We start from the raw sequence: 12,479 nt of genomic DNA, 5'->3' as shown, positions 1-12,479 counted from the left end.
GCGGGACTCACAGGCGCATTAAATCGTCTTCCCGCTCTGCCCACAGCTGTGGCCAGAACGATTCCCATAGCTCACCAACCACAAGGGCAAGAGAAAGTGCAATCCCACCATATGTCTGGATGGACAGACAAAGGAAACTATTTGTATAATAAATAACATTTAAAATTTGTCTAATAGATGAACAGCATTGATGACTAACAATTTTACTAGAGGAAGAACAGGGGTGCATCCTTGTCCAAAAGCGGGAGATTTTCTGTGTATGCGCAAAGGCACAAATATCATTAATGAGAAGCCATTCTCTTGGTTCAAATCGAGATGGAGGCAGGGACAATGAAACTGCCTTATTAAAATTAGGATGCCATCCACTAAACACTAAACAAATCACCATATTTTGTTGCTAAAGATGAATAAAAATCCTTGATTAAACTTCAAAGTGCTCTACCTACTCTTAGCTCTGACTGACCACAAACTAATATTCTTTCAGAAAGCCATCCATGGAGGAAATGAAAGTGAATTATTTGTGTTGCTCCATCTCTGAAAACACACTCGCTTGTGTTTTCAGCAAACATAGGCCTGATTTTCGTTTTTTTTGTAAGATGTGATTGATTTTAGCCCTGAGTACAGGAGAGTACAATACTTTACTTTGATGAAGGAAGTCCAAAAACAATTTTGAAAGCCAAGTTCATGGTGGTCACTTTTCTCACAAATTCTCAGAACAGATGACGTCAAAACAGTCAAAAGAGAGAGATAACATTACATCGTGTTGCATTAAATTCCATAATGTGCTCTCTAGCTAAAAAAAAAAAACAAAATTACTTATAAAGTGCTTTGAGGCAAAAACTATTATCTTAAGTTATTTTCCTACTGTGTACAAATGAAAAGAAAAAATTACTCTGCATTTTCATTACCAGATGATGTTCTGTGAAATAACTGAAGCAAAAAGAAGTTACAATTTATAAACAGTGAGGGTTCAATCTAAAACAGAAAAAAAAAAAGGAATCTTCCTTCATGCTTTTATTTTTTAATATAACAACTGAGCTACTCACTCTCAATTTAATAAAAGGAAAAATATAAGTGGGTTCTACCTCAGTCCACACATCAGGACACCAGAAAATCTATAGCTTTAAATCAAGGGAAGAATTAAGAGAGCAGTAATTAGGTAGATTATACCTAAATAAGGAACATTTAATGCAAAAACTAGTTTTCAAGTCCAGAGAACATTCAACATATTTGAAATGTTTGAATTCACCTTTTTCTTAGGCTATTTTGGACTCTGTGATAATGATCAAATTCTAGCAATATACATAACCTTAATTGTTCCTTGGGCCTCCAGGTGGCCACAGTTGTGAAGAACCCATCTGCCAATGCAGGAGACATAAGAGACGCTGGTTGGATCCCTGGGTTGGAAAGATCCCCTGGCAACCCATTCTAGTATTCTTGCTGGGAGAACCCCATGAACAGAGGAGCCTGGAGAACTACTGTCTATAGGGTCGCGAAGAGTCAGACGACTGAAGTGACTTAGCGTAGCACACAGCTCTTCTCTTTTGTGTTTTTATCATTTCAACCAGATAAGATGTTTAGACATATAAGTGCTCACAGCATTTTATACTCTACAGAGAACAATACATGATGACATATAGATGATAGTCTTAGACCATTACAGGTCATTTGATTTGGGACAATAATTTGATACTAATTCTTTCAGAAAACCCATGAGGAAAAGAATAAGCATTCAGTAAGAATTTAGCTACATCCTACACTCTACCCACTGAATCTCTACAGCAGCCCCATAAAGGGAGTTAAATTGCATTTTTTTCAGAAAATGGAGACACAGAGATTAGGTATTTTGGTGAAGTTTGCAGAGCTAGTAAATAGTTAAGATAGAATTAAATCTCAGTTTTAAGGGTTCCAAAGCCCGCGCACATTTTAGAAAGGATACAAATCATTTCCAATCATTAAAAAGCATGTCAAGCTTTAGATTTCACTGATCATAACACAACCAGTGACCAAACTGATTTAATAAATTCACGAAGCTCTTCTCTGTAGCTGCACTGTAACAAATGGGTCAGAATTGGGTACTCATGTCTAATGTGTCGATATTACCTACATGTAAAATGATAAGAAAAAAAAAACAATATGTAACCTACTTTTTTGAGCATTTGGGAGGCAGTATAGGAATAAAAGTTAGTGTCGCTAAAAGGCTGGGCCATGCAGTCAAGCCATCTGGGTTGATTACTGATTCTATCACGTGCTGGCTGCATAACCTTAAGTAAGTCACTCCACCTCCCGGTGCTTCAGTTTCCTTTTTAGTGATTCTTATTTGATAACTGAACACTTTCATCACATTTAAGATTAAAAAAAGAAATAAAGCATATTCTAGAAGGAAAGTATTTCCATTTTCACCACTTCAAACCCTATTTTGTTTTTAACATATATTTTGCCTTCTAAGACCTTCCTAACATTAGACTCATAAAGGTTCACAGTATGCACCACAATACTGAGCTGAAAGTGAGACACAGCTTGGGGCCTGGGTTCTCCAAAAATGACTGTCCATAAAGTTCATTTAGAAATTAGACATACCCTGGTGTCTGAGAGCTACTATTATCTCAAAGCATCATTTAAGTCTTAAGTCATTTGTTCTTTTATTGTCCTTTCCAACTGCCTACTTACTACATAGGTAATGATTTGCTGAGCTGATGGTCGGACTGAAAAAGAGAAGGAACTTTCTCCATGGCACAGCGAGGTACAGTGAAATATAAACCAGCAGATGAAGCTCAACATCTGCTTTGATCTTTTCCCCAGAGCATGTGCTGTGCTGTGCCTAGTTGCTCAGTGGTGTCCGACTCTTTGTGACCCCATGGACTGTAGCCCACCAGGCTCCGTCCATGGGATTCTCCAGGCAAGAATACTGGGGTGGGTTGCCATGCCCTCCTCTAGGGGATCTTTCTAACCCAGGGATCAAACCCAGGTCTCCTGCATTGCAGGCGGGTTCTTCATCATCTGAGCCAGCAGGGAAGCCCTCCCCAAAGCACAGTGAGGGATATCTCTTTCCCCATGGGGCAGGAGACGAGGGCCCTTTAGATATGCCTCATTTTAATAATTGCGATACCATCTCCACTTTATTCTTTTCTTACTCTCTAGTCGAAGAAGAGTTATCTGCATTAAAATATAAACCTGAGACGTCTTACGATCAGCGTACATTGTGCCCACAGTCCAACTCGAGTCATTTATAATGACTTCAGTACCTCAACAGAGAAAAACAAAAATATACCACCCCTCCTCCAAATATATTAGAAGTCAGAACAAAAACTAGGAAGGAAAGAAGGAGGAAGACTAAAGAAAAAAAGTAAAAGTAGGCTATTTTGAAAATCAATAAAAGACTAAGTCCCTTCATTTTCAAAATTCTCTCTGTCCATGAGGATTCTTCAGAAAAGAATACTGGAGTGGATTGCCATGCCTTCCTCCAGGAGATCTTCCCAACCCAGGGATTGAATCCAGGTCTCCCACATTGCAGGCAGATTCTTTACCATCTGAGCCACCAGGGAAGCCCAAGAATATTGGAGTGGGTAGCCTTTCCCTTCTCCAGGGGATATTTCCAACCCAGAAATCGAACCGGGGTCTCCTGCATTGCAGGTGGATTCTCTACCAGCTAAGCTACCAGGGGAGCTAATTTATCATTATAAAGATAAATAAGGAAATGCACCACCTATGGAATCTTTCCAATAAAGAGATAAGGCTCAAACTCCAACAGATGGAAAATTACTCCCAGAACCTAATATACTGTACATCATACTGTACTTAGTACGCCTTTTCTTACATGAATGAATAAATGAGTGATTTACCAGTAAATTAGACATTAAATAAACTCCTAACTGGTCTCCATGAGACCAGTTTTCCTCTTCCTGCCTCTTTGACATTGTCACTCCACAGTTCACCACCCACCCCACCACACTGTCCATATTTACCATGTATGCATGCCCAGCAGTACCTAGTATCAATGCTTCTACACTGCTAAATCAACAGTTTTTTATTACCTGTGCTCCAATGCTCCCATTTCCATAAAATATTCTGTGAATATTACCCTTTGGAATTGTGCTTGATGTGCCAAAAGAACGTTCATGGGATATATCCAGTGTATTGTACAATCCAGAGTTATTGTTGTTGTTTAGTCGCTAAGTCATGTCCTATTCTTAGCAACCCCATAAACTGTAGCCTGCCAGGCTCCTCCATCCATGGGATAATCCCAGCAAGAATACTGGAGTGAGTTGCCATTTCCTCCTCCAAGAATCCAGGGGTAAATATTTAAATTTTCTGCTACAGGAGTGGCAGTCTTGGAGCACAACCTCACAGAGAACTCTTGCTAATTATTTCTTGGGTTACTGTGTCAATCTTCCCTTGGGTTCCTTTCTTTACCCATTGTCTTTAGCCAGTCTGATCCATCCTTTGAACCATCCTCTCTTCAAAACCTCCATGCCTTTTCCCTATCCATGAATCAATTTATTTGACTATATTATTTGCTATCCCATCCTTAATGGTCTCTCCATCCACCCTCTTAACTATTTTATTCCAGGTTCCATTTTTAGCTCGATGGCTGACTACTTTCCAAGTATTCATTAGGTGAATTCATCTATAATCAGAACTTCCATTGTCATGTATGTTCTGATGAATGCCCTCTCCCCTGCCCCTACCCAGCCAACTCTGCAACTCCTATCCTTCCTACTTCCCAGGCTTGCATACCCAATTCTCTAAACTTGATGAACTACCTGGATGTCCAACACAGCCCTCAATCACAATATGTCCAAAATGACATTCTCATTCCTCTCATCTACTCAGAATATCTCTCTCCTGTGTTTTGTAATTCCATCCAAAGCTAGAATCATGAATGTCATTCCCTCTTTCTCTTTATTGCCCACAGCTAAAGGGTAACCTATCTCTTCTATCCCCCAAATAATTTTGAAATCCTTACTTTCATCTCTATCCTGCTGCCACCAGAGACTCTTCATTCTGCACTACCTAGATTCCTTCAATAATCTCAATAATCTTGCAACTGATTTATTGGCATCAGGCTTTGTTTATAATTCATCTGCCTTCATGTTGACAAGATATTTCATTCCACTTATTTAAAATTCTTCAATGGCTCCCTAGGGTTTTCAGAATAAAGTCTAACTTATTTCAAAAGGCATATGGAATCTTTCATATTAAAAGCACTTCTCCCATAAGACCTAATGATAAAGTACTCTACTGTAAGCTTTCCAAGGCTCAGGCTGCAACTATTCTTTAGTTCTCCATCTCTAGACAAGATAAAGAGCTGTTAAATCCCAGCTCTTTCACTAGCAGGAGGCATTACCACCCTGAGTGAAGATCAGGGAAGACCAAATGCTCTTGCCAGGTCATTAGCAGAAGAAAACCATGTCCCCCTCCATATTTTCAGGTCCCTGCACAATGCTGGGGCCTAATACAAGTTCCAGGAACAGTCTTTCAAGGCTGCTTAGCACTAGAGCTTCCTAATCAAAGGGAGTTTTCTTAATATGATATAAGGCCAACTTACTAAAGTGAATGCTACTTGAACAAACACCTTCAGAGGTTAAAGAAATGATGCTGGTTTAAAAGGACTTCCCTGGTGGCTCAGACAGTAAAGAAACTGCCTGCAATGCGGAAGACCTGGGTTCCATCCCTGAGTTGAGAAGATCCCCTGGAGGAGGACATGTCAACCCACTCCAGTATTCTTGCCTGGAGAATCCCCATGGACAGAGGGGCCTGGCAGGCTGCAGTCCATGGGGTTGCAAAGAGTCAGACGTGACTGAACAACGAAGCACATCACAGTATACTGGTTAAAAAAAAAAAAAAAGCAACTCCTGGGTATCTATTCAGTGTGGCTAGCTACAGTGCCACTGAGAGGCTCTTAGACTGCAAGGAGATGAAACCAATCGATCCTAAAGGAAATCAACCCTAAATATTTATTGGAAGGACTTTTCCTGAAGTCCCAGTACTTTGGTCACCTGATGCAAAAAGCCAACTTATGGCCCTGATCCTGGGAAAGACTGAGAGCAGGAAGAGAAGGGGATGACAGACGATGAGATGGGTGGATGGCATCACCGACTCAATGGACATGAGTTTGAGCAAACTCCAGGAGATACTGAAGGACAGGGAAGCCTGGTGTGCTGCAGTCCATGGGGTTGCAAAGAGTCGGACATGACTTAGCCATTAACCAGCAACAAGAGTGCCACTGGCACTCCAGAGAACAGAGGCAACTGATACAGGGGCTGAAGTGGTGTTCGTCACACATGGACAAGACCATCCCAACAAGCTGTGGTACCTGTACGTCAGTACAAGAACGATACAGAAATTACAGGTCTTTCAACCTCAGGGAAAGCCAGCAGCAGCAAACTGAGCTACATCTGCACATAAGGCTGCAGTATCCCCTGCCTGCTTAGGAGTTCACCTTCTGAATTTCGTGGTCTCATCTTATTTTTATTTTACCTGCCTCAGATATCAGTACTATTGTGTTATTTAGAATATATAAATAATCTTTATTTTCTAAATGGAAACATTATTTCCTCAGAAGAGGGCACATGGTTTCACAGAAAAAGATAATTAGTCATATCAATTCTCAGTACTGAATATTGTTACTCTCCATTAGAGCTTAAGAAATAATGAAACAGATAAATCCTTTTACAGAAATGCGTATGACTCCATGGAAAAAATGATTGAGGGCATTATTCTTTTCCTTGAGGAACGCAGATCAACTATAATTATATGTGACAGTTCTGAAACTACACAGTGTTTCTCCAACTAACTGTCTTTTTAATTGGAATATAATTGTTTTACAAGGCTGTGTTAGTGTCTGCTGCAAAACAGTGAGAATCGGCTGCATGTAGCCGTGTGTCCCCTCCCTCCTTGGCCGCCCTTCCACCCCCCAGCCCGCCCCCTAGGTGACCACAGAGCGCTGAGCCGAGCTCCCTGCGCTACACGGCGGCTTCGCACCAGCCATCTGCTTTACTGCCCACCGTAGTGCATACATGCCCACGCCACTCTCTGTCTCAACCCTTTCCTCTCAAACACTTCAGACAGATCAGCTGTATCAACGTTTTATTTCAGCATGCTCATCAAAAACTTTTTCCTTACTCCTAAATATATTTTCATTAAAATCGATCTTCATTGGAAACAGAACAGACTTTAAGATTTAAAAAAAAAAAAAAACAGAAAAAAAATAACAGAAATATGATTAGAACTCTATGTTTACACTTACCTGATATGATTTAAGGAGATTTGTTTTTGAAAAACTAATGTAAGACTGAAACTTACTATTAGCCAGAATCTTTCATGGGAGGGAAAGCTTGTGTTTTTGTATCACCACTTGAAAAATTTCTAGTATATATTATTTTGATTTTTTTAATGTTCTGAACTAGTGACATTTTTAATAGTGAGGATTCCAAGTTATCAAAAATTATTTAGTATTCTCATGGAATTGAAAACTAGAAATATTCTTGTTGTTTCTGAACACTTAGGCAGTTTTTAAAAGTTGGAGCATTTGAAATGGTTTAAGTACAAAAGGTAATGAACATATAGTGAGCAGTCACCCAATATGGTTTGTGTGTGTAAAGATGACTCCTAGGATGTAGTTAGTTGGTTTTTATTTAATTATTTAACTTTAGTGAGTTATTTCAAGATTAGACTTATTCAGTAATCTTTTTCCACTGCTGTAGAAATGTTTAGTCATATTTCCTTTATAAAAATTTTGGCCCTAACAATCTATATATTCACGATTATAAATTGTCTTTTTCTTTCTTCACAATTATAAATCATCTCTCCCTTTCTCTCTTTACATTCTCTGCTGAATTTGTGACCCACTTTTGTCATTTCCCTAAACTGCATTACAAAGTAGAAAACACACATCTGCTCAAAGTGACAGTTCCATTGCAACTGGATCAACTGTCTGGAGCAGCTGCAGCTCCAGCGGGTTTCCGTAAACTTGCTCATGGCCTTTACTCACATGAACTTTCTCCAAATGCAGTCACCAGAAAGGATATGTCACTCCAAAGACAAGGAACAAGCCAAAAGACTTATGGTAAGAAAGGAAAAGAGCTTTCTACTTTTCAGTGTTGGAAACACACAATGATACATCTCACACTTCTGGCTGAGAATCAAGAAGATCATTCAAAAGGAGACAAACAAACTTGCTTCTCATATTAAATAAGCCAGTTAATGTAGAAATTTAAATTTCTTTGAAACGATTGTGTTAAAGCCTGAATCCAGTCCTCCAGCAAGTCCTTTGTTGAAGCCCTAATCCCCACTGTCACTGTATTTGGGGACAGAGCCTTAAAGGGGGTAATTAAGATTCAGTGGGGCTTTCCAGGTGGCGCTAGTGGTAAACAACTCCCCTGCCAATGCAGGAGACATAAGAGACACAGGTTCCATTCCTGGGTGGGGAAGATCCCCTGGAGGAGGACATGGCAACCCACTCCAGTGTTCTTGCCTGGAGAATCCCATGGACAGAGGAGCCTGGCAGGCTGCAGTCCACAGGGTCGCAAAGAGTCAGACATGGCTGAAGTGACTTAGCACGCATGCATACACATGCAAGGTTCAGTGAGGTCGTAAGGGTGCAGCCCTAATCCAACAGCACTGGTATCCCTGTAAGAAGAGGAAAGTGATCTAGAACCTTCTCTCTCTACAGGCACGTGTGCAGGGGCAAGGCCCTATGAATACACAGCAAGAAGGCACCACCTGCAAGCCAAGGAGAGAGATCTCACCAGAAACCAGCACCTTAAACCAGGACTTCCATCTTCCTGAATTGTGAAGAAACAGAGTCCTGTTTAAGTCACTCTTGCTATGGCAGCCCAAGGAGAGTAATACAGATGGTTATCTCACTGCTCTGGAAAAAACGTGCTAGTGCTTTGTACTAGCTAATCCTATCACAAAAAGCACTGGTTTTTCTTTTTTAGTAATACGAGCTTTTAAACTTTAATCAAACATATTTTGCCAGTGGCATAAAGATAAAATTTCGCCCATTCTATATGTGCCTTGGTAGCTTTCAAACTTTTGGAGTGTGATCCATAATAATCTTAGTGTGTGTGTGTGTGTGTGTGTGTGTGTGTGTCTGTAAGTGGGTATATATACGCACATATATATGTGTGTATGTGTATGTATATAATATATACTACATTTACTATATATATATATGTGGAAATATATATTTCCACAAAACAATACTTTTTAAACTATCTAACAGAGATATTCTCTGTTCAACTCTATTTTACTTAGAAAAAATGTTTGTGTGTGTTTTAAAAATGCATTTTAATGCCAGCATATACTAGAAGTTTGAAAGTTGTTTTTTTAGCTATGTTATCTAGCGTATTTCCTAGCTACAATTTCTTTTGTCCCCCTTAGCATCTCAAGACCCTTAAAAGTACACTGAAGTTAAAATAACCATAATTCTCTCCCTCTCCACCTTATTCTATCCTTCCCTCTCTTCCTCTCTCTCTCTGTGTCTCTCTCTCTCTCACACAAACACAAACACACACAATAAGACTGAGGCAAATCAGTTGAGGTCTTATTCAAAGAACTTTTCACATGATTTAAACTAAAATGTCAAGCACATTGTCCTGCTGATATGTTTATAATAAAGTTTTTGGTTTTATGGTGTAACTAAGATACAGATTAATACACACAGACTGAATATATGAATTACCAACTGAGAAATATGGTATCGATGAAGGGAAATGTTGGATAACTTATACTCCTTCTAATTACCATAGGCACCTTGGGTATTAGTAAGAAATTAAATGACTTGATGTGTTCAAAGAAACTACTTTGTTTGTTGAGAGAAATTAATTTTATCATTTATTATCTTAGTCTATCTTAGTTTCTTTCAGGCGTATGTTTAAAGACTCACGATTGCTGTTATCAATCGAAGATTTTAACACTGATGTCTCTTGGTCTATGAACACCAGATAATGAAAGGGAGGGATAATTAAAGGAAGACTGTGGATACTATATTTGCAAGTCTTATGAATTTGTTGTGTTGTAAAAAATATTAATAAAGTTGGCTAAGATTCAGAACCAAAAAATACAGAATTCATAATAAAACACTACTCTGTCACACTTAAACTAGTAGTAGTTCTGGACTTTTCAAAATAAATTAAAATGTAATTCCGTTTAGGAATTTTAGTCAAGATTGAAATTTCAAACTTTCCAAAATCTCGAGTCAAAAATTCTAATGGTCATTTCTGTATATACAGTTGCACCAAAAAGATAAAAGGGTATCTTTCTGAACAGCTGAAATCCATAGACAAGATAATTGGTTCTAACGTAAACAACTTTGGGGAATACATGCATGTGTGTACATGTGCATGTGTACACACTTACACAGACCTAAGAGAAAAGGAAATAATTGAATACAATGAGAATTCAATATTATATACTACCTTCACTTTTTCATGCTACTGATATCTTGACACAAATATTTCCTACTGTCTCTTTATGGAATAAAATTTACTCTGTTATTGAGGAAATCAAGAAAAAAAAAGAAATAATGAATAAAATGTCTTTAATTGCATCTTTTTTTCATTACAAATTACTCTCAGCACCAAGATATCATCTGACATGGAGTGGTATTTGGTAAGTTTTGGTTAAGTCAATGAATTACACCTCATATGATTGATAGCTTCCTGTAGCAAATGCACACCAAACATAAACATTAAAATTTTTAAGTAATATTTAAATATTTTTAAATATTTAAATGAATTAGTAAATATTTAGTATCTAAAAAAAAATAAATGTTAAAAGACATTAAAAGCAACCTTTACTCAATTAGTTAAATCAGATTTTTACACACATTTTTATTTCTCACCTCTTCCTTTGTCTTTTTTGATATCACTCGGAGCCAGTCTCCAATCATACTCAGGACAGCAGCGAAGTAAGCAAGCCCTACAAGGATCCAAAACCACACGACAGGCTTATAGAAGTCTAGGTACTCAATATCCGATCCACCTGTGAGACAAAAACAAAGCAGAACAGAATAACTTCATATTACAGAGGTAAACCACAGATTACTGCTGAAATTATTAACTGCATTTTGGCCTTCAAAACACAGAAATCTTGTCAGTTGATCCATGTTGTTTACTTCATATGGAATTCCTTATTTTCATGCATGTAATCCCTACCTATTTTTCAAGAACCATTCAAATTAATTCATTTTTAATTAAAGTATAGTTGATACTGAAGCTGTAACTCCAATACTTTAGCCACCTGCTATGAAGAACTGACTCACTGGAAAAGACCCCAATGCTGGGAAAGATTGACGGCAAGAGGAGAAGGGGACGACAGAGGATAAGATGGTTGGATGGCATCACCAACTCCATGGACATGAGTTTGAGCAAACTCCAGGAGTTGATGATGGACAAGAAAGCCTGGCGTGCTGCAGTACATGGGGTCGAAAAGAGTTGGACATGACTGAGTGACTGAAATGACAGTCGATTTACAATATTATATTGGTTTCAGATATAATAAGTTCTTAATAAGACTTTCATAACTTCTTCAGGTAATAACAATTTTTCCTTGTCCCATGTTTCTTTTTGTTTATTATAATCAATCTCAACTAGTCTAGCACTTAATTATTTCATGTGTATTAGTTTCTCTTTCCACCTCTCTTGCAATAGGGAACAGAGTTGACACTTTTTTTAGCATGTATTTAACTTAGTATTTTTATCCTATTTCTCATCAATTCATGCTAACCAATCAATACATGCAAACCAATCAATTCAAAGACAACCTGCACAGAAATTAGTTCTTATTTTAAAATCATCAATACAATGGATTGATAACAAATGCCAGTGACAATATTTTGGCAGATCTAATTTGAATAAATAGCAATTTTCAGATGATACTGCCATTCATTATTATCTGATGTTTCAAGGGAATTCCCGTGTCTGTCATAAATTTAAATCCCTTGCTCTCAAGAAAAAAAATTGGCAATGGAGTTCTGCTTTAATCTTTGTTACTTTTCCATTTATTTGGTGCAGTAATTGCACCTATGAGAATCTGAATACATTTCAATGTATCCCAACTTCAGCACATATTAATAGGGCACTTATTAAGTTTCAAACTCCAAAACAGTTATACTTTTCACAGGAGAGGGAAGCAGTCTCTCTCTTGAGAAATTAATAATTTAGCCTGAGAAAGCCTCTCATAGACAACTGATCACAATGTGACATTATCAAAGGATGACAAAAAAGAATTAAAAAGTACTATGACAGGACACAGAAGAAATGATTTTTACTTCTGGAAGGGCAGAGATGAGAAGACAGAAGGTGAGTCAAACAATGAGGATCAAAACAGAAAAAAACTTAATGTGAAAACATTTGATATATCCGCAGGACTAGGATCTCCCCTGTGGTCCAGAGGTTTAGAATCCGCATTCCAATGCAGAGGACACAGGTTCGATCCCTGGTTGGGGACCTAAGATCCCACATGCCGCAGGG

At 38.2% G+C, this 12,479-nt stretch overlaps 1 protein-coding gene across 5 annotated transcripts in view; it reads right to left on the bottom strand.

The window, feature by feature from the left end:
- Positions 1–12,479, bottom strand: part of KCNK2 (potassium two pore domain channel subfamily K member 2) — a 206,417-nt gene that overhangs the window by 26,476 nt on the left and 167,462 nt on the right. For all 5 annotated transcript variants that reach the window (XM_043485940.1, XM_043485937.1, XM_043485938.1 and 2 more), the window contains exon 6: positions 10,850–10,989. In XM_043485940.1, coding sequence (XP_043341875.1) covers positions 10,850–10,989 — 140 coding nt within the window. The remainder of the gene's footprint in view (positions 1–10,849; positions 10,990–12,479) is intronic.

Source organism: Cervus canadensis, chromosome 13 (assembly GCF_019320065.1).
Source record: "Cervus canadensis isolate Bull #8, Minnesota chromosome 13, ASM1932006v1, whole genome shotgun sequence".
Lineage (NCBI taxonomy): Eukaryota > Metazoa > Chordata > Mammalia > Artiodactyla > Cervidae > Cervus > Cervus canadensis.
The sequence above is the reverse complement of the archived record's forward strand: the minus strand, read 5'-3'. Positions and strand labels throughout refer to the sequence as shown.